The sequence below is a fragment of the Anolis sagrei genome, chromosome 2, assembly GCF_037176765.1.
Source record: "Anolis sagrei isolate rAnoSag1 chromosome 2, rAnoSag1.mat, whole genome shotgun sequence".
NCBI classification, from domain to species: domain Eukaryota; kingdom Metazoa; phylum Chordata; class Lepidosauria; order Squamata; family Dactyloidae; genus Anolis; species Anolis sagrei.
Genome location: NC_090022.1, coordinates 133,454,687 through 133,480,374, shown reverse-complemented (window position 1 = coordinate 133,480,374; position 25,688 = coordinate 133,454,687). Strand labels below are relative to the sequence as shown.

Sequence of the window (25,688 nt, the reverse complement as noted above, 5' to 3'; positions counted from 1 at the left end):
TATGGTGTCAAAGCATTAGGAATAAAAACTGAATGTCAGACATCTCCCAAATGGGAGAACTGGAAAAATCTGCACCTTACCTTTTCAGAAACACGGGGCTATAGAAACAAGGCCAGGAATAAAATAAAACAAAACAGATTGCAAAATCAAAAGTGAGCCTTCAAACACATCTGGTATGAACTCTCAATCCCACACTCCCCTCTCATTTTTCATATGCATATAATGTATAAATACATGTTTTTCCACTGTTCATAGTTAACAAAATTCATTGAAGATAGAATAAACTGTAGAATTTCCAGTCGCCTTACTTTACAGGTAGGACAGCCACTGATGGATCCTCACACAAGAGGGCTAATGGAGACAACCAATGACAGAACTGTGCCACTTGTTGCTGTTCTACAGTCTTCCAGTACCAACTGGCTGAATATGAAGCATGGCTCAAAATTTGTTTTCTCTCTCTCCTTCATTCTCATGTTTGTCAGGAGCAGTGATCAGCCTTAGAAAAGACAATTGCCCCTAGCTGTCCTTGTGGCTCAAGGCTTTTGCCATGACAGCAATTCATCGAGAGTGCCTAATTGCACTGGGGATGCCAGTTGAGGTTCAGGCCATTTGGCAAAAGGTCTGTTCTTAAGGAGAAGACAAAGGAGCCATTTTGCTCTAACCTGGCAGGACTGCCAGCTCCTGCTAGTCTCAGAAGTGCGAGTGCTTGTTGCTACTGGCAATGAGGGCAAGTGTATGAGAGAGAGAGACTAGCTGTGAGATTGCATGTACCCTAGTCCTGGCATTTATAAGGCAGATGTTTGCATGCTTCCACCACCCTGCTTTCCAGTTGGATCCTCTGATCATGACCCTATTCCAGAAGGATGTAGGGGGACAAGTATAATCCAGATTTGTACAAGGCAGGCTGTCTGAAAACTTAGCCCATCCAGCTCATGGACATGAGTGAACTTTTTTTTTTAGATTAGCACCTTCCTCAAAGAATGCAGACTACAAATTTCCTTCCTTTTTTTTCTTCATCTGCTCATATACTGCTCCCTCATCATAGCCATGAAGAGAAAAAGCTAAAGAGGGCAGGTCTACAGTGATCTGATTGATGGCGAAAGTCATGAAGTTTTCAAATCCATCTGCTCAATAAAATGTTAACGTTCCATCTCTTATGCTACACATGGAAGCCACATTTAACAGCAGTAGTTTCATGATGCTATGGATCATTCTCTTGTAGCATAGAATCATTGAGTTGGAAGAGACCTCATGGGCCATCATGTTTAACGTGTCCTTATATCCATCAACCTTAAAAGTAATTATCCAAACTCTGTTGAAAGGACTGCAAGCTCCATCTACAAAACTCAAGAGATAAGCCTCTCTTGCATGTGTATATATACACATATGTATATCTTTCTATACTTCACTCTGATATCTCTTTCAATTGTCCCAGCCCTCCACCACTAATTTGAAGGGATGTATTTTTCCTGAATATGTTGTAAAAGTTGATCAAACCCTTGTTTCTCCATTAAAGGCTTGCCAGTTCTTGAAATAAAGAATCCTGACATCTGAAAAAGGATGTGGAAAGAGGGACTTCTCTCACAAGTTGCCCAACAAATTGTCCATGCTGCATTTTTCCAGGTCTGTTGGCAACCTTAGTATGTGGGTCCTTCACATGGAAGACTTGGACTATATGATTCCACTCTGGAAAAACCTTCTGTGAACCTCATTTTATTAGGCAGGGATAAGACTTTCAAACACTTGGTCATTCAATATCTTTTTTTTCTGACTCACATTCCTTCAGCACTAGAACTTACAGGTTCTGACAGGTTTATAAAGCATAACGAAATGAATAAAGTTTGCCATGTATCTGGAAAGATCTGCTGCAAACATGTAAGGTATATAATTTTCCACCTTAAGGCAGGGGGCTCTGCTCACCTAGTATCAAATCCCTGGGTTTTGTTGTCCAATGATTTTTTTTTTAATACCGCTCATTACCTGGAGTCAAAATTACTTGCATTCCTAAAAAGTCACTTTTGTGCACACAAAGATTTCTGAATATTAAAAAAATCCCTATTTTGAAATTACAAAATGTGGCGATTTATGTTGCCTCCCAATGTAAAAAAAGTGAGCTGAAATAGAGTCCAGAAATGATGTGATTTCATGTCATCTCTGCTCCAAGATGTAAGAAGTGCCCCCCTCTACCTACGCAGATACCAAGCTTTGCTCTATTTCAGTCAAAAGCTTCTCTAATCCCAACCTCCTGGTTTGTGACTTACCTGTGAATCAGAGATCTCTGAAGGCTTTTCTGTAAGGCTGCTGCTCTCGGCTGGAATGAGGTCATTGTACTTGGTAACATCTTCATCTGAGTAGTGCAGGGAACCAGGGCTAGGTCTTGGTGGGGACCTAAGAAATGACACAGAAGCTGTGAAATGGTGTTCAGAAGGGAAGGTGCCTATTATTATTATTATTATCATCATCATCATCATCATCATCATCATTATTATTATTGTTATTGTTATTATGATTAGTGTGGGAGAGCGAAGCGCTCCTCCTTAATTTCTTTTCTCTGCTTCCTCACTGGCCACCCGCTCCCCACTGTTTTGGAAGCCTTGGCTACCTTGTATATATTCCATTTTTCCGGCAGAAAGAGTTTTTCACTGACAGGCGACGGTTGTTCAGTTCCAGAGCAGGAAAACTGCTCTCATCCAGACTGACCATCTCACCATGTCCGAGTGCATTCGACTTACAGTTGCCTCCTGAAAACAACAATATCAATCACAAATAGCTGAGGGAACAGACTTGGGCTTTCTCTGTTGTAAAGCCAGTTGCTAAAATATCTTCCTAGGGAGAACAAAATTCATCAGTTTGTTTCATGCTTCCTAACTATATGGGAAAGGATACTTTAAAGTTTAAATGATGGGATGAGGGAGAATGACGACAAAAATGACAAGATTTAAGGAAAATCCTATGAGGCAAAAGGAAGATCAGGTTTCTATCACTAGGCACAGAATTCTGTTGCTTCTGCTCAGAGCAAGAAAAGCATATTGTTAAGTGCATCTGCAACACTAACGCAGAAGAGCGTAGCTTACTGTCATGCATCATTTACATATACTTTATGCCCTAGGGCAAGGGTAAGCAAAGTATGATCTATGGGCAAAATGCAACTTTTTGTGACTTTTAAGTAAGAGCCATGGGACCCCTGAAACCCACAGATTCTCCTGGATTTTAATTTGCTGATAATTGGGAGAATTTTTTTTTGCCTTAAAACCACACTCGATTTCCTAAAAGGCAACAGTTTGTTTCCTTTAGTCCAAAGAAGTAATTTTCCCAGTGCTGCAAACTCAACAAAGCCATTCTGAGGGTCTACCTCAGACAAAGCTATTCTACTTCAGAATAGCTTTGTCAATTTATAAAAGAGTAAACTATGGTCAGTTCACATGTAACAGTTCTACAACATGGTTATATCACAATATAGGTAGGGTGAAACATAGGTACATCATCATACATTGAAGCTGTATCTGCTTGTTATAGGTGGGTTGGAAACTGTTACACAGGTGCACATAGTTATACAAGCTCACAGAATGAAAATGTGCTACAACATGAGGCAGACCTCCAAGGGGAAAACCGAGAGTGCTGTGCCACTCGTCCTCAAATTTCACCCTCAAGTTTGTTTAAGAGGAAGGTCCATATTTTCCTGACAATTAGAGCAAAGCAAACACTGCTATATTCCCTTGACCTGGTGACCTTTCCAACTTTGTGGCTGCCTCTGGCGTTGACTAAAGCATGAAGCCATTTATTTTAATTGCCAGCTTGGCATGATGTCGACAAGGTCATTGACTTTTCCTCCCAACATTACACATTCAGACACTTGAGAGAGTATTTCTTAAGATGGATCTCAGAGTGCAAAGGACAGTTCAAGCTACATTTCCCCATTTATTACTCATCTTCACAACAGAAAGCAACTGTTCCCTTTCCCAGTCTCCAGAGGGGAGGAGCCAATGTTTACTGGTAGGAAGAATGACTGGACTCTGAAATACTAGTTATTACCACACTGTAAGTTAGAAGTATGATCAAGGGTGAGGACCTAGAGAAGGGCCTAATTTTCTACCTTTCTAGGCCCTCTGTGAGCTGCATCCCCATCTGAGTGTGTTAATATCCAGTTTTCCCTCCACTTTACCTTCAAAATGGTGAAGTGATGGGTCACTTCCTGTTATGAATTTGAAGGAGAAATAAGGGAAGAACAAGGTATTTTAGAACAAGTAGGAAGTTCTGAAGATTCAATAGAGTGGTTTGGTATATTGGCATGGATTTAAGGCTATAGGCATGATTTGGGATTTATTGCTTGCCATATTGTAGAGGGTTTTTTTTTCAGGATGTTATGAGGATTGATGGGTAGAATTTATGGTTTGCAAATGTGGGGTCCAGGGAGAACATGTCACCCATGTGCTGCACTTCCCTCACCCTTAAGAGTAGATGATTGCCTTATGGAAAGAGGCTTTACAGCCAGGAAGTAGCTGACAGAAGGGGTCTTGTTATTATTGGTGAAGCTGAAAACAATCCTTTATTATGTTGAAGGAAGCAACCTTCTCTGTTTTATTAGTATGTCATTTTATAATCTGAAGTATATATATATTTTTTAGTTTGCAGTTACCTTATCTCTATATTACTAAAGCAGTGGGAGGGGCTGCGGGTCATATGACTGACTCAGTGATAGTTTAGAATGTTCAGTTTTAAATAGGATGACAGTTAGAAGTGTAAGTTAAGCCTTGGGCCTGTTAGAAGTCTGTGTTGAGCCTTGAGTGAGCTTGAGTATAGGAAAGAGTGCAGAAGGCTGTGTCAGGAGCTACTAAACTGTTGAGGCTTGTGTTTTCTTTAAAAGTAAACTCTTATTAAAGAGAGCTGCATAAAAATAGAAAACAAACTTGTTATCTTTAAAAGAAGTCTGCTTGCATCATTGTCTGCTGAAAGCATCAAATAGAAACAAAACATCTATGTGCCCAGCGATCATCCATTACCAAATAAACTCTGCTAACCCGATTAGGTTGTGATCCTAACAGTTCATAATCTATATCCCGATAGGTTGTGATCCTAACAGATCATGGTTCATCCCAGTATATTAAAGCCCCCTCAACAGTTCGATAATTTTATTGTCCTAAAATACAGCAGATCTTGTTAGAAAAAATGAAGCCTTGTGGATATATTGACACCTACCAGAGTCTGACTTCTTGGCATACTTCTTGCTCTGCCCACGGATTATAAGGACAAAGACCAGGAGAAGGATGAAGATGAGTCCCACCAAAGCAATGACCACCAGGAACCACCACTCTTCATAGAAGGGATTGGCTTTCTGAGCTGAAAAACAGCAGGTGGCATGGAGCAGTCAAGGACCCCTCTCAACACAAAGCTTCCTTATGCTTCATTTATGGTGTTTCCCATAGCCTCAGTTTAGGGGTTATTGGGAAATGGCAATGAGGCAGGGATACTTTACCTGAGACTGATGGGGAGGGAGCGCTGGGTGTCCCATAGCCATAGTCATTGACAGCAATGACTCGGAAGTCATAGCTGACACCTTGCTTCAAAATGTCCATGCTAAAGGTGTATGAAGTCACTTCTTTGGGGATATCCTTAATGAGAATATCCCAGAGTCCCTCATCTGTAAGAGAGAAAAAGCTATGCAATTACCATAGCAAAGGCATTCAATGCATAAACACACATGCACACCCAGATACACCAAGAACACAGGACAATCATGTTGATATCCCAGTCTGGTGGCCTGGTATTGGCTCCATTGAGGAACACATAGGGCCAGCTATGCACACTTCCATTGAAAAAGAATAATAATGACAAAATTAAGAGACTAGCAAAGTTTATGCAGTTATCCACACCAGTTATAAGATTGAACTGCCAAATCACCCCAAGTATAACGGATCTAGTTTGATTTTAAAATCTAAGCAAAGTTATGTCTGGTTAGTATTTGAATGGAAAAAAGACAAGGTATCTCCAAGCAGGGCCAGGAAAATAAAGCATGGAGAGCCACTGGGACTAATGATCTCAACCAATACTAGATTTTTTATGTCTTCATGCACACATCTACAATCCTTAATTTTTAGATAACTGAAAAATCTTGTGTAAAGTATATTATTTATCGTGTCAGAAGCAAACCAAGGGTACAGTTGTAATGCATTAAAAACACTAAGTTTAAAAACTATATATAAAAATATTATATATATGTGTGTGTTTTATTTATTTATTTCTGGTATTTCTACCCCGTATCTTCTCTACCCCCGAAGGGGGACTCAGGACGGCTTACATTTTGGCAGCGATTCGATACCACTACAAATAAACAATTACAATAATACAACAACCATTAAAATATATAAAGCATTAATTAAAAACAGTACATAAAGCATTAATTAAAACAATAAACAGTATCATCAGCTGTCACGCCATTCCAGTCAATTTCCAGAAAAGAAGCTTTAACTCTAAAGAACAGTTGAACAACAAAAGAAGGTCTAAATAGTCATATGAATTTTTTTAAAAAAGAAGCATATTATGTACAGAAAGGTTTTAATTAATTGTACATATCTGCCATTGGTGCCAATTAAATTGAACAACATTGTCTCTAAAAACAAATGGTCTCATATGAATGATGATTTAATTTCAGTTCATGGCATGGATCACCACACAGGCAATAGCTTTCGGGGAGCAACACATTTCACAGGGCATGGATAATCTAGCTACCCGATGTAGTACCATGAGAAAATAGTTCATCGCCTTTGTTAGCCATAATTTTGGAAAGAGAATGGATCAGCCCTTCATCTACCATTCTATTGAGATTGGAAGATCATCTCCCATTCTGAATAAAATTAGCATATATTTATCAATCATGGTCCCCTAGAAAAATGGACCTATGTTCACTGACCATGTTCCCCAGACAAACCTAACATACTTTGATCTATGATGGTCTTCCAGACAAAGTAATATATTTTCACCCTATTTCTATTAGTCAAAAAGAGGCTGATGACTACCTGTGGGCCATCGTCCAACCTGCAGGGGGTTGAATGATGGCCCACAAAGCCTCTTCTAACTTTATGATTCTATGACTTTGTGATTCTATTCTTCATATTTTTCCTAGTCTACTTATAGTACTAATATATTTTACTCTAGTTTGTTATCTATATTGGATGAATCTCAGGAAATATTGACATGTGATTAAAAGGCATCAGGGACTGAGACAGAAGGCTAATTGAGGACCTCATGGAAAATGTAGCTAATAAAGAAAGGTTTTTAGGAATAATAATGGACAATATAGATGGGTGAGAAGGGAGGTCTAACTACAGAAAAGGAACAGGCAGAATGATTTAAGATACCAGGAGTGAATGCTTGGAAGAATAAATATTCAAAACAAAACTATCTGAAAGATGAATTTCCACATAGGTATATTTTGGAATGAAAATCCAGATAAGAAAATGCACCTTCAATCACAGTCCATTTCACATAAGTCACTCAAAGTGCTTCTTGTATGTCCTCCCCCTTTCCCTTTCTATAAGTGAAACATATTCTATCTGACACTGCATTCAATGAAGCCCCCCCACCTCCAAATACTATGTTATATTATCAACATTAACAAGAATGGCTCAAAAATGTTATTAGCAAAAACCCTTTTCAATGAACAGCCCAAGTCTTTCAGTACATATGATGCCCCAGGTTAAAACATACAGGATTTAATGGCAATTAGAAGACTCTGTACAACACCATCTGCTCTGTCCCATAGTTTCTGAGAGACAGTTATTCATTGCAGTCTCATTAAAAAGCAAACTAGTGTCCTTTTCAAAGCACCAGAGTGATTTATCCCCTTACATCTGCCCCTTCTTGGCCTGTGGGCTCATTGATCATCCCCTTCCCAGAGTTATCACATTTGAATGTGGAGCAGGCTGAGTGTTTCATGAGTACCCTCTTGGGGACACAAATCCTCCCCTAAGCAAAGCACTATGCTGGAAGTGACCACTCTTCCAATAGTTGGCCACTTGGTGTTATAATTTCTCATTTAGAGACATAGATATGGAAGACCTGACTCACATTAAGATCACATGTTGGGACGGGAGCTCATATAGTCTGGATGCACATTCTTTCCAGCCATGTGTTTACTACCAGCCCACAAAAAGTACCCCCCTCCCCCCAAGATTATGACTGGGATGCAAACACAGAGTTCAGGAGACCACTGGTGTTGCAAAAGAACTGCTAATGTGCTATGTGAATTACTCAAAAGGTACGGAATGTATGAAAGACCCCACTGAAGAGGCTGTCCATGCAACTTGTTTTGGCCTCCTAGCCTCCCACTTTGTCTCCACTAGGGAAAGGAAATTCTTGCCAGTGGCTGCAACTGGGCCATTATTCAATTACTCTGGGGGCAGAATTACGTGCCTTCAAAGAAAATATCTCAAGAACAATGATTCATTATGATGTCCGCTGGCACAAGCTTGTAAAAATAACATTTTGGACAACAACTTCTGGAATATCTCAGTCAGCCTGACTATATGATTCTGTGAACTGCAGGATTCTGGGGATGGTAGTCCATAAATGCATTTTCTCAGTCTCTGTTGCTGGTAAAGAGATAAGGAGAAAGAGGAAATCCACAGCAACTCAAATGATCTAAGATACTGAAAGGAATGTTAATTAGGGGGAAAATCACAACGAAAAGCCACACAGGTGAACTCCACAATTTCTCCATTAGGCTTCTTAGTGAGTGTTCCTATCTCATTTTTGACAGTGATGTGTGAGGTTGGTTATAGCTATAATCATGCAAAAATACCAGATATAGTTTCCTCTGAATACTATTAGTTCTGAATCTTCTGTGTTGGTGGACATGATTTCTAGGTATTCTTAAGCAATGAAACCTCCTGCTTTGCAAAGTAATAGTGAGTTGTGATCTAGAAGGACAGTTGGATTGAAACACTATACAGTGTCATAACTCTAGGATAAGGAATGCCAGTGTCAGAGAAGGAGATATGAAGTAAGAGCAGAACTGATACCTGAAGGACGTGCCTCGATAACGTATCTGGTGATTGGCCCTTTGCCTGGGTCACCACTAGACCAGTGGATGGTGATAGCTGAGCCATACCTGGAGATGAAGGGCTCACCTGGCGGTCCTGGAGCACCTGGGAACCAAACCAAAAGCCAATGTCAGTGGAGAAAATGTGCAGTGGGACCCAGGCTCAAAGCAGCAACATTCTTCAACCACTAATGTCTTTTGGCAACTGTCACTTCTCAAACACTTTGCCTGTAAGAGCTTTTAAATGGAAGCCAGCTGTGTTGATTGCATGTGGACTTCATCAGCACACTTTTTGTTAGTCTCACTAGTATTAAGGGGAGGATTCATGTGTAGCTGATGACACAAGTAAACCCTTACATGCTTTTTTCTTTCTCAACTGACAACCACAGAACTTGCCTTTTCTATCAACTACCATTATTGCACATCTTCCTGAGCAGAACAGAGTTCTTTGTTTGACTATTGTCTCAGAGTTTGGAAGAGCTGTGTTTTGGACTCCTTTTCTAGCATTCCAGAAAGGGGAGGTTTGGGAAAAGGGGCCATTTTTCATCAGCTCTGTCTGATCTCCACCATCTCAATTTCAAAACATTTGATGCCTAGATCTGAATAACCCAAAACATGCCTACAAAAAGAATATGGGTGGTTTTATATGGTAATCCATTGTAGTTGCTAATTTATCCTTGTTAGTAGTTTGTAGTTAGTTGTGTAGCACTTATCAGATGATTTCTGAATATCCAGGAATAACAAACCAAACACAATCCATTGGGTTATTAAAGTCTTTCCCCTTTTGCATGGATTAGTCACTAGAAGGAGAGCTGAGTGCAGTAATATAAGACTACTATCAAGGAAAGGCATTTTTAAGAACTCAAATGTTTAATGTCACATGACAGGGTTCCACTTGTTCCAGGTGAGTAGCATAGTGATTTGATTTCTGGAATGGGACTTTTGGGAGACAAAGGTCTAAATTCCCACTTAGCCATGGAAACCCATTGAGTGTTTTTGGGCAAACCACGCTCAAGAAAGCTCGGGCTGGACTTTAACACAGCAGGTTAACCTCCAGCTGCAGAAAATCTTGCCAATCAAAAGGTTGGCAGTTTAAGCCTGGGTCGGGGTGAGCTCCTGGTCATCAACCCAGCTTCTGCTCACTTAGCAAATGAAAAACAGCAATGTGAGGAGATAAATAGGGAAGGTAATAAAAGGTGCCCATAAGGACATGGCAACAATTCGATAGAAAGGTTGTCTATGGACAACAAAAACTCCTTGGTATGGAAGATGGAGTGAAAGCACCTCCCTGTGGCCAGAGTCAAGCACAAACTCCAGATGTCGGAGATGGAAATATATGGGAAAAACCTATAGCTCAGCTTATGTATTGTCTGTCCTTGTCAATTGTATAACAACAATGAATGTTTGCCCAAATATGAGTTCTGTAATCCGCCCTGAATCCCCTTGGGGATAAAGTATATTATTATTATTAGTAGTAGTAGTAGTAGTAGTAATAGTAGTAGCGGTAGTAGCAGTGACAAGCTCCCTCTTAATAACTTTTGGCAAGCAAATGGTTTAAACACTCAGACACACATTCAGCTTTGTGACTATTGTGAGAAGTCATTAGAAAAATAAAACAATTGTATCAAAAACACTTTTTAAAAATCAGAATTTCCTAACTCCTGTCTCTACCAGAGTACATTTTGATTGATTTTGCATGCCTTCCTCACTCCAAAGTAGCCTATTGTGCACATTTCATCAAGAGTTGTGATACAGAAATTTGATGACTTTTTTTTTTTTACAATAGTTAGTGGGAGAGATGCCCAAGCTGTCCCTTGGATTTGCGATGAAGTACAAAACTTTCTGGAAATTGGAAACTAAAACTAGTTTAATTTCCCTCTTTTTCTCTCTCTATACAGCCTTAGTTTAAATTACTCTGCAGTATCTCATGAATATGTTGTAGAGTGATGAATGAAGGTGATTCCCCTCCCAGCTTCTTCTTCTACCTTCTCCTGGGCCTGTTGTGATATTGGCTTCCACTTCTGGCCCGTAAGTGAAAGTCTTTGCTCGGATTCGAAACCGGTATGTGACTCCTTCTGCCAGGTCCTTGACTTTCAACCAGAGGGGGCTGTTCCCTTTCACGTCCACTGTAACAATCTTGCTGACACCTGAGCAACAAGGAGGCAAAATTTAGCAATCAGGTACTCAAATACATTCATATTTATTTGTCCTTATAGGACTTAAACTGCAGCTACGTTGCTGTGATCAAAGGCCAAACCTCTGAGGCTTAGTTTCCTTCTTATGGCTTATATTTTTGCTTGCCCTCAGAAAGAGACTTTGCAGTGCAATCCTATTTATGTTTCTTCAAAGGTATGTTACACTGACTTCAGAGGTAAAATAAACCTAAGCCTTTAATGGTAAAAATAATTTCACCCAGATAAGTATTTATAGAATTTCAGCATTAATTAATATAAAGGAGTGGGACTATGATGCTGTTAAATCAGAATCAGATTACAGGATTAGGAATGGCATATACCAGTAGCTGTGAATCAAGGCAGCGGGGCTATTTTTGCATTGAAGTTATTGTGCTTCTCATTAGTATTGTATACTTTTAAAAGTAAAATATTACTTTATAGGGAGACAGAAAAATCAGGTTATCATAGAGAAACAGAAAAGACAGGAAAAAAACATGTATCACATCACTTTTATAATAGGAAGAGTGCAAACAGCTGAAATATACTGTTTCTCATTCCAATATTCTGAAATTTCAATTCCATTTTTTTATTCCAACACTGCAATGTAACAATACCCTAACAAAATCCCTTAGACCTGTCACCAGAAACCCAATTTAAGTGCAAGCCATAAGCAATTTAAAAGTGCCTTTGATATGTACAGCACCATTTTCCTTACTATTGGGAACCCATAGCCTACCTACACACCTGAGGTTAGGAAGTATGATTTGCACCTCAAAGGAACTGAGTTCTAGGCATCATTCATCTTGCTGGAAATTAAATTCTGAAGGTCATGATTTAAAACAGGTCCATGAGATTACTGGTGCTTACAAGTGCTTTTTGTTTTAACCAATTTACAAATCTAGCCTTCTCAAACCACACACTTGCCATGTTTAGACTACACATAATCTGATCCTTTGAGCATTTTGGCTAGAGATGATGGGAGCTGTTCTCCAACACATCCAGAAGGGATTGGGTTGAAAAAGGCTGAACAAAAGCGCCACATACACAAACACATACATAAACAACCTGCCTCTAAGACGCTCACCATCCACAGGCATGCAGGGCTCATAGATAAGACGGTAGCCTTCAAGGATCCCATTGGGGAAGATGGGTGGCTCCCAGGACACATTTACAGAAGTGGTGGTGAGTTCGCTGAACTTGATCGAGCCTGGGGAGCTGGGGGCTAGGAACAGAGAAAGGATTAAGTCAGAAGAAGGGAAATGTGTTCCATTTTTTGTGTTATGTTTCCCTATGTTCACCATGGTTTTCTCAATGGAGGTAGGAGATCCAGCCATCCCAATCCTCCCAAAGGAAGAACAACCCTTGAACAAATGACCTTCTGCATGGTGAATTGAAGGCAGCTGTAAAAGAAGATGCATTCGCAGGATAGGAAACACAATTATCTGGTCTGAGCACAGCTATGAAAGGGAAAGGACAGAAAAATAATGATTAAGAGTTTCAAAACTGAAATATACAAGGATGAGAGAGTCCTGGACTGTAATCCTCACTTAACCAAAATTTCATTGTGGGGCCACAGGCCAAGACATTTTACAACGTACCATGTATGTTGAAGAGAAATATTAGGGCCAGAGCATTACATTAAAAGATAAAAGAAGAACAGCTTGTTGCCAAAACCTGTAAGCCAAGGAAGAGATTTACTGGTGTGCCAACCACATGGCCAAAGAGAAACCAATGACATCCCTCCTACAAAAAGACTGAGAGCAGTAAGTTCAGAAAAGCATTCTCCAAAAATACAGGAGTAGCAATGTAATGTCCTACTGAGAATCCTAGAAAGGAACAGGTGAAGCATCTGAATGTGAAGCTAGATTAAGATGGTTGGATCCTATAAGCATTTTCACAAATTTTCTCTCCCTGGTCTGCATGCAAATTTGTGCTCTTTTGTTGAAGATTCCACTGTGTCCTGGTGAAGGACCAGGCAGATGGTGATGCTAGACCAACAGCCATGCCCTGTCAAACTCAAGGGATGGATTAGTTTGGGGTATCCTTCTTGCCTGTCTCCCCGCTGGCATGACTGAGATTGGAGTTCTAGAAACAATAACACCAGTGCTCTCCCAATTTCACTCACATTGGAGCTGGGGAATGAGGCTGGGTGGTCAATGCTCCCCTTGTGTAGGTTAGGAGCAGGAGGGCAGTCATTTTCAAGAGTGTCTATTTCTTGACAACATCATATACATGAAGCTCATAGATGTACATGTATGGTGCCATCAACAGCATGGGGACCTTTGCCACAAAGATGCACCACTGGTCACCCAGCCTCAACTAAACATCTCATATATACTTCTTGAAAACTATGGAGAAGCCGTTACCCTGCAAATGTTGTTGGGTTCCAACTCCCACCAGCCAATATAACCAATGGCTACAAAACATCAGAGAATGCATGGCATCCATCCTGCTCATTGCTGCCATGTCCAATTATTTTATTTTGTAGTGTGATGCTTCGAAGCCAGCTGCTGCCACAATGCAATCCCACAACAGTTTCAGAGCAAAATGATTAAAAAAAATGATATTAATTGCATTTGTCACATCAGTAAGCTGCGGAGTAAAGAAAGCACACTACTGGAAAAAAATTAATCTTTTTTGGTACCTATTTTTTTAGGAAAATTAATTATTTCAAAACTGTGCTTACAATTTAAATTTGTCTAAGGATTGAATAACGCACACAATCTGGCTCATTTGAAGGGATAGAAAAGACATATGTATTATTTGATAATAAATTTGCCCAGGTGGAGAAGGGCCGAGAGTATTGCTTCACCTTCCACGATCCCATGCTCTGCTTCTGGTTTCCTTGACAACCAAAGCACTTCAAATGCCTGGTTTATCTCCAGCTATAGTTACTGCCCTTGAAGGGCCATGAAAGTGGTGTGAAAGGATGAGTGGGATTGACAATTTGCCCTGATGGCAATTCAGAGAGTAGGTCACATAATCAGGTAAAAGAATTGCTAGGGCTTTAATCTGACTGAGAAGGGTTGAGATGTGCTTTTTGGAATTTGCTTTTTGGAACACATAACAACCAATTCCTTCACGTCTAGCTACTAAAAAATAAAGGTATGAATACTGAGATTGAACAGACTATGTGCATCAGAATGCAATTACTCACAGTAAGTCAGGAAAGGACAAGAAAGGCTGCAGTCCTTCATCTAGACCAGTGGTTCCCAAGCTTTGTTCCTTCAGTTGTTTTGGACTTCAACTCCCAGACATCCCAGCCATCTTACCAGCTGTTAGGAATTGTGGCAGCTGAAGTCCAAAACACTTGGAGGAGTAAAGGTTGGGGGAACCACTGATCTATACTGGGCTTTCTTTGCTGTTGGAAAGATGAATGAAGCAAAATAGCAAATGGGATGCCTTACCCAGCCAAAATGAGATGTATAGTACTTAAGCCTACCCTAGATAAATTGGCATGTGATGCAGAAAAATCCCACAAGCACCTTCTCTTACAGTAAAGAATAACTATCATATCCCAGCCCTTTCATGGCATCCACTATTCATTTCTGTAGCAATCCCTTTATTCTTCCTAATGGCTAGGTTGGCTCTGTCATGGAATCAGGTTTGTCATATCATTATCCACAATAAAGGAACGATCTCTGTGAACGATCCTTGAAGATTAGCAAGCAAGGGCCATGTTATTGGGAAGTAAACTTAACAAAATAGACTATGCATCCGGTTAAATTGCCTACTCAACTGGCCTCTATCAGGATTATATTTTTTCTTTTTTTTAGCTAGGATTTCTAATGTTTTTAAAAGCAACAACAGCAGCACATTATGCAATAAAAACTGTTTGCAAATGGACAGCATCTTTAACCTCCTTTCTTCTCACTAAGACTATTAACAAAGAAGGCATTGTGGCAAGTTTTGAGGCGTAAATCTATTTTCTTTGTGGTGTCAGTATGTATGATTGGTTGAGTCCATTCAAAGCCTGTGCCTTGAATCTTCTGCGCTGCAGTTTTGGAGCTGAGCAGGGGGCCTACAAAGAGGGGAAATGGGATAAAATATCCCAAATGGCTCTAGCCAAATTCCTTGCTGTGAGTCTTCTCTGGTTCCTTTAAGCTCTTGCCAAGAATAACCCCAAAGATCCAAGAAGAGGGAAGCTAGTGAGGCAGAGCCTGAATGCAGACCCAGCTTCCTCTCTGAGCAGCAGGGAGTGAAAGACACAAGTCCCAAACTTCAGCACTGCCCTTGGCTTCAGGAGGGATTCACTAGCAGCCAAAGTCATTGGTGGTGGGCATGGCTAATAAGCCTCTCCTTTTTCCTTTCTAGCTGGGCTTTGATCTTCAAACATGTGCATTGAAGATGCTTTGAAGCACATGGTTGGAAGGAAGGGGAGGGGAGTAGGTGATGAAAAGGAACAAAGGAAATGTCTGTTGAGGACAGAGCACAGGGGCTCAGACTACAGAGAGGTATGTGTCTTTTTCCAGGCATCAAATGCGGCCTGAGGTCACCAAGTCAGTTATTCTACTGGATCGCTGCTTGGCATTTGATCAGTCACACTCAGCAGCACAATCCAGCTCAATGGCCAGGATTTTAGTCAGCAAGGTTGAGACACACCAGCTGCTTGAGACTGGAGCACAGGGGAAGTGGGCTGAAGGATGCAAGTCACAATTCAGGCTGGCTGAGAAAGCAGCATAGTCATGTTGGTTTGTGGTGGGATGCAAATCTCAAATTCAGAGGAGCAAGATGGAATCGAAAGGGGGGGCACAGAGGTGGAAAAAAAGTATACAAGATATATATACATCTATGGTTGATGTAACGAATTGAGGATGGAATATAAGAGTATTGAAGGTATTGATGTATCGATGTATTCTAAGAAAACCAATAAAAATAAAAAAACTCAAAGAAGTTACCTTTTTCATCTGTAAAATCCCAATGGACATACTAATGGAAGATTTTGGGAGATATTAACTCAAAGTATGTTTCCAGGCTCCTTAAAGTCTAAATTAAAAGGATGCAGACTTGGACACAGGGCTGAATTGCTAAGTTAGATTGTTGTATTTCCAAAGAAGAACCTTCTGGACATATCTGTAAAAACATAGCCTCTAAAATTGAAAGCCCAGATGTTTCAGACAAATCTCAAACAAGAATATGTTTTGCTGGCTGTTTTTGAATTAGTGTTGCCAGTGATACTAACTAGATGGTACTAGAGCATTTTAACAATTTATGCTGGATAAAAAATATGACTTTTCAAGCATCTTTCCTGCTTAATTGCTATTATGTGAAAGAAAAGACCTCTCCCCTTTGAAGATCCAGTGAAATCCAAGTGGTTGATGGCTCACCCTTCCCTTTCCATGCATCCTACCTGCTTGCTGGGTCCTCCCCTTGATAGGTGGACTTCGGGGTCCATCACCTGCAGCATTGAAAGCCAGGATGCTGATGAGATAGGCAGTGTAGCCAGTCAGGTTCTTTAGTTTGACACTATTCTCTGGTAGGAAAAGTGTCTTCACCTTTTCAGTTTCATTGTGCCGCTGGGCCTCTGAGAAATAGATCTGTAGGATGGGAGAAAAGGATGAGAACAGAGGTTATGGTGAAGGAAATGCAAAGAAGAAAAGAAACAATTGGGGATTGCATAATAGCTCTTGTTTCATTCTTTGTGCTCATCAGGTGGTACTTGCAGAGCTGCTTTTCCAAGATGTAGGGATATAACGATTGTCCAAATTAATTCTTTCTTTACCTGAAATAAGACCCAATCTCTTACGAGTCTTTATATGATTTCACAATCTGGAATCATTACACAAAAATCAAACCAGTGGTCCACAGCACATTATGATTTCAACAATGCTTTTACCTCACTGGCAAAGCTGCCCTCATGGATATCAGCCAGCATGCCAATGCCTTAAATCAAGGAACAGCTTCCTAATATCTACTGTAAACACGTGACAGTCCAAAAGTGGCAGGATAAAACTCAGCTGAGACCAGATGAGAAACTCCCTCCTGGGCACAAGAAGGGTGGGTGACTTGAAAGGTGCTGAACAGGCTGTGCTCCGGGACCATGAGGTGAAGCCAATATCAATATCTGAGGATGCTTGCCATAGATGCAGGTGAAAGGTCAGGAGAGAATGCCTCTAGAACATGGCCGAAAAAACCTACAACAACCCAGCTTTCTTGTAACTGTCTTCCCTCCACTTCCCTTCCAGTATCAGTAAGGGATTGAAGTTGGGAAAATAATGTTGGAAGAAAAGGTTAAGTCTCCTTCACTAGCATTTACTTTTAACCAAAAGAGAGAAAGGACAATGACATTGGGATATGTGATTGATAAGTTGCTTATCTGTAACTGTCTGTTTTTGAGAACTCATCTATTAATTCATACAATTGAGCATTTTTGTGACACATACAGTCTGCACCACACACCCAGAAAAAACTGGAACATCTTTACATTAGTAGAGGCCTGATTTTGCATGCATATTTCCTGCTTGTATCTTTTTTCAGATGTCTCGCCTATACAGGAACTTTGAAAGTTTGTGCAATTTGAGCTTTTCTGAGTGATGCAGAAAGGAGGAAGGGAGAGCCAGAAGGAGAATACTTAAAGTGATGATGGGCTGCTGGTGATACTGTGTTTCTATAATAAGTTGAACTGATGCTGACCTGTAACACTATGTTCCTAAACAAAATGAGATTAAGTATCTCAAAGATTATTTATTTTATTTTGCTGAGAATCTTAACAAGGGAGACAAGCTCTTTCTTTTTCAAAAGAAGGTACAGATGAGGACATGCTCACCCCTGAACTAGACAAGACAGCACAGGCAAACCATTTTCACTCTTGGCTCATGGGGATGAATTGGGAAGTAATAACAGTAGCTCTGAAGTCACTCCTGGGCAATATCCAAACTTCCAGCAAGAAGCTGCTAAACCATCTTGTGAAGCCATGAAAATAAGGCGCCAAAAGGACAGTAACAATCAGGCTCTATGACAACATTTCCCAGCACCCTTACGGTCTCTTAGGAGACAGGAGAGCAACTTTCCAAAATTGCTGCCTCAGTGACTTGTAAAATGCCCCATTGATCACTGCTGGGGTGTGTGAAGCCAAGATGAGGATTGGTTGTGCAGAGATTCACAACAGGACAATTCCTTCTCCAACAAGGCATGGCTGAGTGTACTGCCAATTGCCAGAAGTCAAGGAACACAATCATATGGCTTTTTAACATGATGCACTCCCCACTACTGATTTCTTTAGCTTACTGATTCCCAGCAAAACTTTCATAGTTAAGGGTTTCAAAATTCAGTTGTTCATGAGAGGAACTTCATTGTTCAGGGCAAAACACAGGAAGGCTTTGGACTAAATGGTTTCAGTCTTGTGACCTAAACAGTTAAATTCCATAACGGGAAGAACTAAGTAAAAGAAAGATATAGTTTTGCATAATTTGAAAAGAACCAGCTGAGAAATGTAACATTTGTTCTCTTTTTATTGTTGCTTTTCATTTAATTGCTAGCTTTGTTAACAACTAAATTTTGGAAATAATTAATGATGAAAATCAAACCAATTTAAACATCATTGTAATTATATTTCCTTGTTTTGTTAGATATCCCCCATGTAATTGATTTAACAGATCAGTTACTGTTTCTGTTTGGCATATGGTTGGTTATAAATGTGTTCGAGATACTTAGATGATGAAAATAAATACATAAACAAATAGTTACCCAGAAACAAAAGTGTGCCAGAGAGTAGACAAAACCACAACACTCTATTTGAGGTTGAATAGCATCACTTGCTGGCAAAGTGTGGAACTACATCTTTTTCTGGAGCAGAAGGGTGGATATTGTTTGTTTAGTACAGCTGCTGCAGCTAGGATCCTATGATTATACCAGCCTAAATACTTTTAAAGAGGCATCCGTTTCTTCCTTTGCAACGCCTTTGCCCAAGTGCTCATGTGTGTAGCTGTGTCCACCTCCAGGTCCCATCTGGCTGTCCTCACTCCCCTGTCCAGTTAGTTCTTCCTCCCAGCTTATGTCTGGGTGCAGCCTCAAAGCCAGTCGGGGGAACAGAGAGGGGCAGAGCTGTACCAAGAAATATCTAGCTGGCCCACCACATCTGGAGAAGCAGCAGCTCACAAGCATCATTGTATGTGTGCTGGTGGAGGTCTATGGGCCAGCTGAACAACTGAAAGGTATTCGCATCTAGAGCGTTAGCCATTAAATGGAAAAAAAATCAAGAGTATAATGTATAATGGACCCTTAATGGCCATTTAAAGACCATTTATTTCCCAAAGTCTAGGTATTTGTTTATTCAGCAACAAATCTTATATGTATGGCTACTGTTAAAACATAGACCCCCTTCTACACTAATATATAATCCACATTATCAAAGCAGATAATGCACATTATCTGCTTTAAATGGGATTATATGAGTCTAACTTGTCATTTAGTCCACTTCAAAATGGATTATCTGGATTTTATATGGCACCGTGGAAGGGGCCATAGTTGTCACCATCTGGACTTTATGCATCTCATTTCTCTTTAGCTCCATTGTCTGGAGTTTCCAACTTGTGCACTCTTCATATAGTGTTAGATTTCCATCAGCCCAAGCAGTCATGTCCATTGCTCAGGAAAGATGGGAGCATTAATAGAGCCACAAGCTATTTACTCCACATCACTATAAGTATTTCTCACATATTAGTCTGAATAGCCATAAAGAACACTGTGACTCTGCTTGTCAGTTCTTTAAACTGGAAGATTTGGCCCTATCCCCAGTCATTTCTACAAGATGAAAATTGGGTCAATCTTTCTCCATAGCCTAGAGTTCCCTTTGCCACCCCGCTGCCCCACCTGCTTCCTACCTTATAGCCTTGGATGTCGCCATTCTGTGCCTCAGGAGGTGGTGGCTCCCACGTGATGTCAAGCTGGGTGGCTGTAGTAGTTTGGATGGCCACATTCTGTGGTGCAGCTGTGGGGACTGAAGGAGGGCAGAGGGAATGACAGTGAGGCAACACACACTGGGGAAGATGATATTCTTCCAAGCCAGAAATTGTGCTATTCTGAACTGGATATTTATCCCTGACAATGCATATGAGTCACAACCCTGTCCATGTTGGGATCCAGGCCAACATCCCCCCTGTTGGGAGAACTCTCTTTTGTGTGATTATAGGGATGGGTTATGTAGGTAATAGGAATATGATTTACACTAGAACTGCAAGGCATACATTCTCTTCTATATCAATCAATGGAGAAAACTGAAGCCTACATTTTAGCCTTGAGTTCTCAGGACAGAGCAGGCCTGAACAACAACAACAACAACAACAACAACACTAAAAAACAGGTGACTCAGCTTACCAGCTTCCCCAACAAAGACCTCCTGTGGTGAACTGGTGGGCCCCTCACCCACAGCATTGTAGACAGTCATTCGAATCTCATAGCGCCGGTGTTTGTTCAGATCTGCAGAATAGGCAAGAGATAGAGAAGGACAAATATTAACAATGGAGCAGAGGCTACCTTTTAATCACCTGATTCAGGATAGCAGGGTACAAGTTTCGTGCTTTATAGCTTTCATTCCCCTCCCCCTTTTGTTGCTTCTTATTGGACACCCCTCCAACAGTGACACAGTCATATTTTCTCTCACAATCATTAAACTAAGAGATGATGCCAAGTTAATTCTCCAAAAGAAGGTGGAACTGAACTAAGACTGTAGTTCACTGCTCAACTTCCATGATGAAAATAGTTGATATAAGTCATTTAAAAGCAAATTACTAGCGGTGAACCAAAGCATGCCAATATAGTTTCCTCTAAATTGAAATTATTGATGGGAAATATTTCCCATCAGCTCCATTCATCTCTGTGGGACCTGATCCTTGTCATTTTGATGTTCCCAACTGTACCTCAAGGTTTGTTGTTCTTTCCTCTTACTCCCTTATTGAATAATTTTGCAACTAGATTGGAGAATCTAAACCTGTTGTTCCCATCTTTTTTTCCCACCAGGGACCACTTTGACCAAGGACCACTCTCCAACATTAGTATCAAAAGGGTTACAAATTGGTTTTTTTGTCAACTTTAGATTTGGTTTATTTATTTGGGGTGCTTAGTCAGAAAACAGCATTGGATAGACCACATCAGCTCTAGTTTCGGATGCAGAACATATGCCACCTAGTAGTCACTCTGATTGCCACGGTGTGGTAACGGTGAGGCTGCGGACCATATTTTAGTTCTTGGGGACCACTGGTGGAAACCACTGATCTAAACTAACATGGAGACTAGCCTGAATGCTCCAAATTGTCTGTTCCAGTACACCAGAGGCCAACCAACTCCAGGCCCCACCCATTCAGGGTATACTATAGATCTAATTTTCTAAACTGGGTCAGAAGATGATAATCTGGGTTTGGAGGGTATTTCTGCAATTCATATATGGATAGATCACTACATAGCATGATTCAGACCTACTAGGACAGGGGATTTCTGTAAGAGCTAGAAACTAATTTAAGCTCTGGCCCAGAAGCTGGTGGATCCAATAATTTTTGGTACCTTTCTTGGCACTGAGGGCTTTCTTGGCTTCTAGAGGGAAGAAATAATCTGAGCGGTTGATGGATGTGTCCCTTAAGTGTGAAGAGAAACCCCAAACACAAGCAGACACAAATGCACAGTCAATGCACACCCACTTACTGTCCAGCTCATACTGTGTGAGGGAGGCCTCGGTCAAGTTCTTCATGGCATAAGTTGCTGTGGGAGGGCAGGTGGTCAAAAGGGAAAAGCAGTCAATGCAGGTTAGCCACATATAAATAAACATTTTGACAATGCAAGCAGGATGAACAGACATCACTGATAGGAAGAAAGCAGCTAAGAAAGAAACCTATAACCACAAAAAAGAACATTGAGGAGTCTCTAACAAAGAACTGGGAAAGGGGACAAGTACCCAAAGAGAGGGAGATCAGACACAGGTGCCAAAGGAAGTCAAAGCTGGCTAGTGCCAACTGTGTGCATCTGGATAGCTTGACTATAGCTTTCATAATGGCTCATTCAAGCACATGTTGAAAGAATCCAGAGGAGAGAAAGTTGCCTTCCATGAAAGCGGGCACAAAAGTTGTCATAACAGGAGGGCTGAATGTTTTGACAGCCTGCTGGGATCAGAATTTTCAGAAGAAGCATGCACAGGGAAGAGCTGCATATTAGTCTATGGTTTCTTTTCTTGGAAAGTTTGTAATTCTAATTCATTACTACAAGCAGTAATTTTGTTCTTGTAGGGAGCATCAGACTGAGTCCACTGACTTTTGCTAGACTGTGCTTGGTACTAGGGTCTGTGATTAAAAGGTGGCTTTAGCATGATGGCTGTAGTGTTGCTTGAAAACAATGGACAAAGCAGAGAGGTTTTGTAAGGCTGCTGACGGTATGGATTTTGATTGCCCCAGTTTCTACAGACCTCACTATGCACAATAATACTCACTGGTTAGCTCTGTCCATCTTGCGTTGGGATTGCCAATACTGCGTGTGGTGAAGCCCCTCATACCTTCGTAGGCCAGCTCTCGATAGCGAATACGGAAGCCGAGCAAGATGCCATTGATTTTGTCCTCAGATGGAGCCTAGTTCAGCAGAAATGGTCAACAAGTCAAGCTCTCACATTCAAAACTTATGACTCTGCACACCTGGCATCTGTGACTGCCTTTGAAGACAACAGGTCCTGCATTACTATGCTGAAGAATTTGATTTCATGTCCCGTTGATGCCATTAGAAAGTGCCCTTATACCAGGGAGACAACATTCAGGGATGGAGGAAGTTGCCTCACTGGGTGAAATCACATCCCAACCCTACCACTGCTTCTTCAATATTGGTAAGCCATAATTTTCTTTTAGATGACAATAAAGAAGCATGTGCTTTTTTCTGAATTGGTATTGTACTTTTGGGAGAACTTTACTGTTTCAGCTTGAAAACATGGTGCTCTCTCTACACCTCATTTATAAACCTTTGGTGTTTTTTGGCCTGCATAATATTTGCTACCAGTAGAGTCTGCACAAATGGATAGGGTCAACCATTTGGATGCCTCAAGTCTTTTCTTTTTACCTTGAATAGTCCATTTTTTGTGAACGACCAGTATGTATGTTCCATTCAAGAGATTTCACAGCTATCTGTGTTGTATATACCTCTTAGGAACACACATACTAAATGAGGCTCTTTTCCTTACTCGACAGGGAGGGTCACTCAATACAGCTAAGTCAGAGGATCAGAATCCATGACCCACCATCAGTTGGATTTGCAGAACTACCCTTTGTGCTTATCATCAGACATAAACAGAAGCATAGAAATCAACACTACAACTGAACATGCAAACTTAATAGTTCTGTCCTCTTTGTTTTGACCTTCCTAAAACCATAGATTAGCTAGAACACACTTCAAGATTTGCTGATTTCCAGAAATAAGTACACAGGGCACACCAGACCCATTATTCCCCAAAAATCTTTTAAATGGCTTTCCCCAAGATTACTGTTTTCCTACTGAAAGTTAAGAAGAGAAGTATGTCCACTCTACCTGCCAGCGGATCAAGACAGATGTGGTGGTGTGAGGTGTCACTGACAAGATGGTGGGAGCTTCTTCTGGGGCTGAGGGGAGACAAAAGATGTGGGTTAAATGAAGGGACAACCAATGTCTTGCTTTTTATTTCAATTATTTGTGCAGGATGCTGGGAAACAGCAGACTGAGGCAATGTGGCAGATTACAACAACCTTGGATACAAGCAATTACCATTTTATAGGATATTTGTGACTGTAAAGGGGGAAAGTAAACAATTTTAATGATGGAACATTTCCTTCATGCATAATAACTTGAGTTCAGTTTGTAATTAATTTTTATTATTTTCTGCACAGTCAACCCCATCTACTGTATATCATTCTATGATCTTTTTCCCAGATTGTTTTAGTTATGCTTAATATTTGCTATGTCCTCCAGGTAATTCCATGGAATACTTTCCCTGGAAGTTACCCATAGGGTTGCATTGAAAGACCTAAAGTACTTCTCTAGGAATCTCTCAGTCCTCCAATGCAGCCTTTATGATATATCATTCCGCCATGTCTGTGGTTTCATGTAACTACAATCTGGCTAATGCATTTCCCTCCATCCCTTGGATAAAGGAGTTTTGCTGCTGTGCAGACACAAACATTATGCATATCTTACAAAATATAGTACACATTTATATCCTGTCATATGATATCCTATATTTCTTTTTCATTACTGAATTAGTACATTAATGGATCAATATAGAAGTGTGATTAGATACCAGAAGACAGATGAATTCATTGTTTTCCATTTCCATTTTGTGTGAAATGGAAATGATTGTTTTGAATGAGTTAACTATGAGTGTAATAAATACTCCCAGGTAGATGGGGAAAGATCATCACCCAGGCATGTATACCACAATGGCTTCCTTGGCCATATAACAACTTCCTCATTTTATTATGGTTTCTATGGACGAGAACAATATCTCCTTTTGAAGCATCTCATGATACTTTAGTGCGTCTACATACCAGCTTGTAGAGTGGTGAGGGATTCTGACTCTTCACTGTATGCACTGTCACCAATGTCATTGGTTGCCTTGACCCGGAATTTGTAGCTGGTGAAAGGCTTCAGCCTGCAAGGAGAGCACAGGGTACTGAGCTTGGTTTTGGAAATATCCAGGATGAAAGCAAATTAGCAGCTTGTATTGCCCCCTGCTTCTCCAAGCAATTATTTCCTATCATTTTCACTCCCTATCCAACAAGCTCTTCCTAAAGACTTCAGAAAAATGAAGATTATTTCATGGCTAAATCTGATACCAGGCATAGAAAAAAGGGAATGGGAAAGCCTAAGAAAGAGAAAGTTCGCAAGCATAATAAGAGAGAGACGAATAAGACTTCTTCTAATGGGGAACCTAGCATGGTTCTACTTAGTGAGTTATTCACTTTACATCCTGTTGTGCCCTGAAGACTGGGATCTAAGGCAGATACATGATTAAAAAACAGAATCTTGGATGATCCATTCCGAATCTAACCAGAGTAGATCAATGGCTCCCCACTTGTGGGCCCACAGGTATTTTAGCCTGCAACTCCCAGAAACCCCAGCCAGTTTACCAGCTGATAGGATTTCTGGGAGTTGAGGGCTAAAACATCTGGGGACACACAGGTTGAGAACCACTGGAGTAGATGTATAAAATATGGCACCTTTCTTTTCTAATAAGTGGCTCCCTACAACCCATTTGTTGTTGTCTCACCTGTTGACTATGAAGGATGTTGTATTGTGGTTGACAGAGGCAGAATGTAGCACCCATTTCCCATCAGGGAGTTCCCGTGTTTGCACCGTATAGTACCGGACTGGGGAGAGGCCATCACTGCCTGGCTCCCAGGAGAGTAGCACACTCCTTGCCTTGACATCTTCCTGCAACACAACTGGCTTGCTAGGAGGTTGGGGACGGTCTAGTGGAATAAGAAAGGCACAGGTCACCGAAGGAGGCAAGCATAGGATGAAAATAGTGGCAGTGACAC

The 25,688-nt window shown here is 40.7% G+C and overlaps 1 protein-coding gene across 6 annotated transcripts in view; it reads right to left on the bottom strand.

The window, feature by feature from the left end:
- SDK2 (sidekick cell adhesion molecule 2) overlaps positions 1–25,688 on the bottom strand; it is a 375,646-nt gene that overhangs the window by 3,325 nt on the left and 346,633 nt on the right. For 2 of the 6 annotated variants that reach the window (XM_060764242.2, XM_060764243.2), the window contains exons 30-44: positions 25,418–25,619; positions 24,696–24,799; positions 23,704–23,774; positions 22,625–22,760; positions 21,847–21,903; positions 20,527–20,628; positions 20,034–20,149; positions 16,562–16,748; positions 12,281–12,433; positions 11,023–11,184; positions 9,018–9,143; positions 5,474–5,638; positions 5,197–5,337; positions 2,603–2,741; positions 2,262–2,388 (exon numbers count right to left, since the gene is read on the bottom strand). In XM_060764242.2, coding sequence (XP_060620225.2) covers positions 2,262–2,388; positions 2,603–2,741; positions 5,197–5,337; positions 5,474–5,638; positions 9,018–9,143; positions 11,023–11,184; positions 12,281–12,433; positions 16,562–16,748; positions 20,034–20,149; positions 20,527–20,628; positions 21,847–21,903; positions 22,625–22,760; positions 23,704–23,774; positions 24,696–24,799; positions 25,418–25,619 — 1,988 coding nt within the window. The remainder of the gene's footprint in view (positions 1–2,261; positions 2,389–2,602; positions 2,742–5,196; positions 5,338–5,473; positions 5,639–9,017; positions 9,144–11,022; positions 11,185–12,280; positions 12,434–16,561; positions 16,749–20,033; positions 20,150–20,526; positions 20,629–21,846; positions 21,904–22,624; positions 22,761–23,703; positions 23,775–24,695; positions 24,800–25,417; positions 25,620–25,688) is intronic. The other 4 variants (XM_060764244.2, XM_060764245.2, XM_060764246.2 and 1 more) reach the window with 3 other exon arrangements.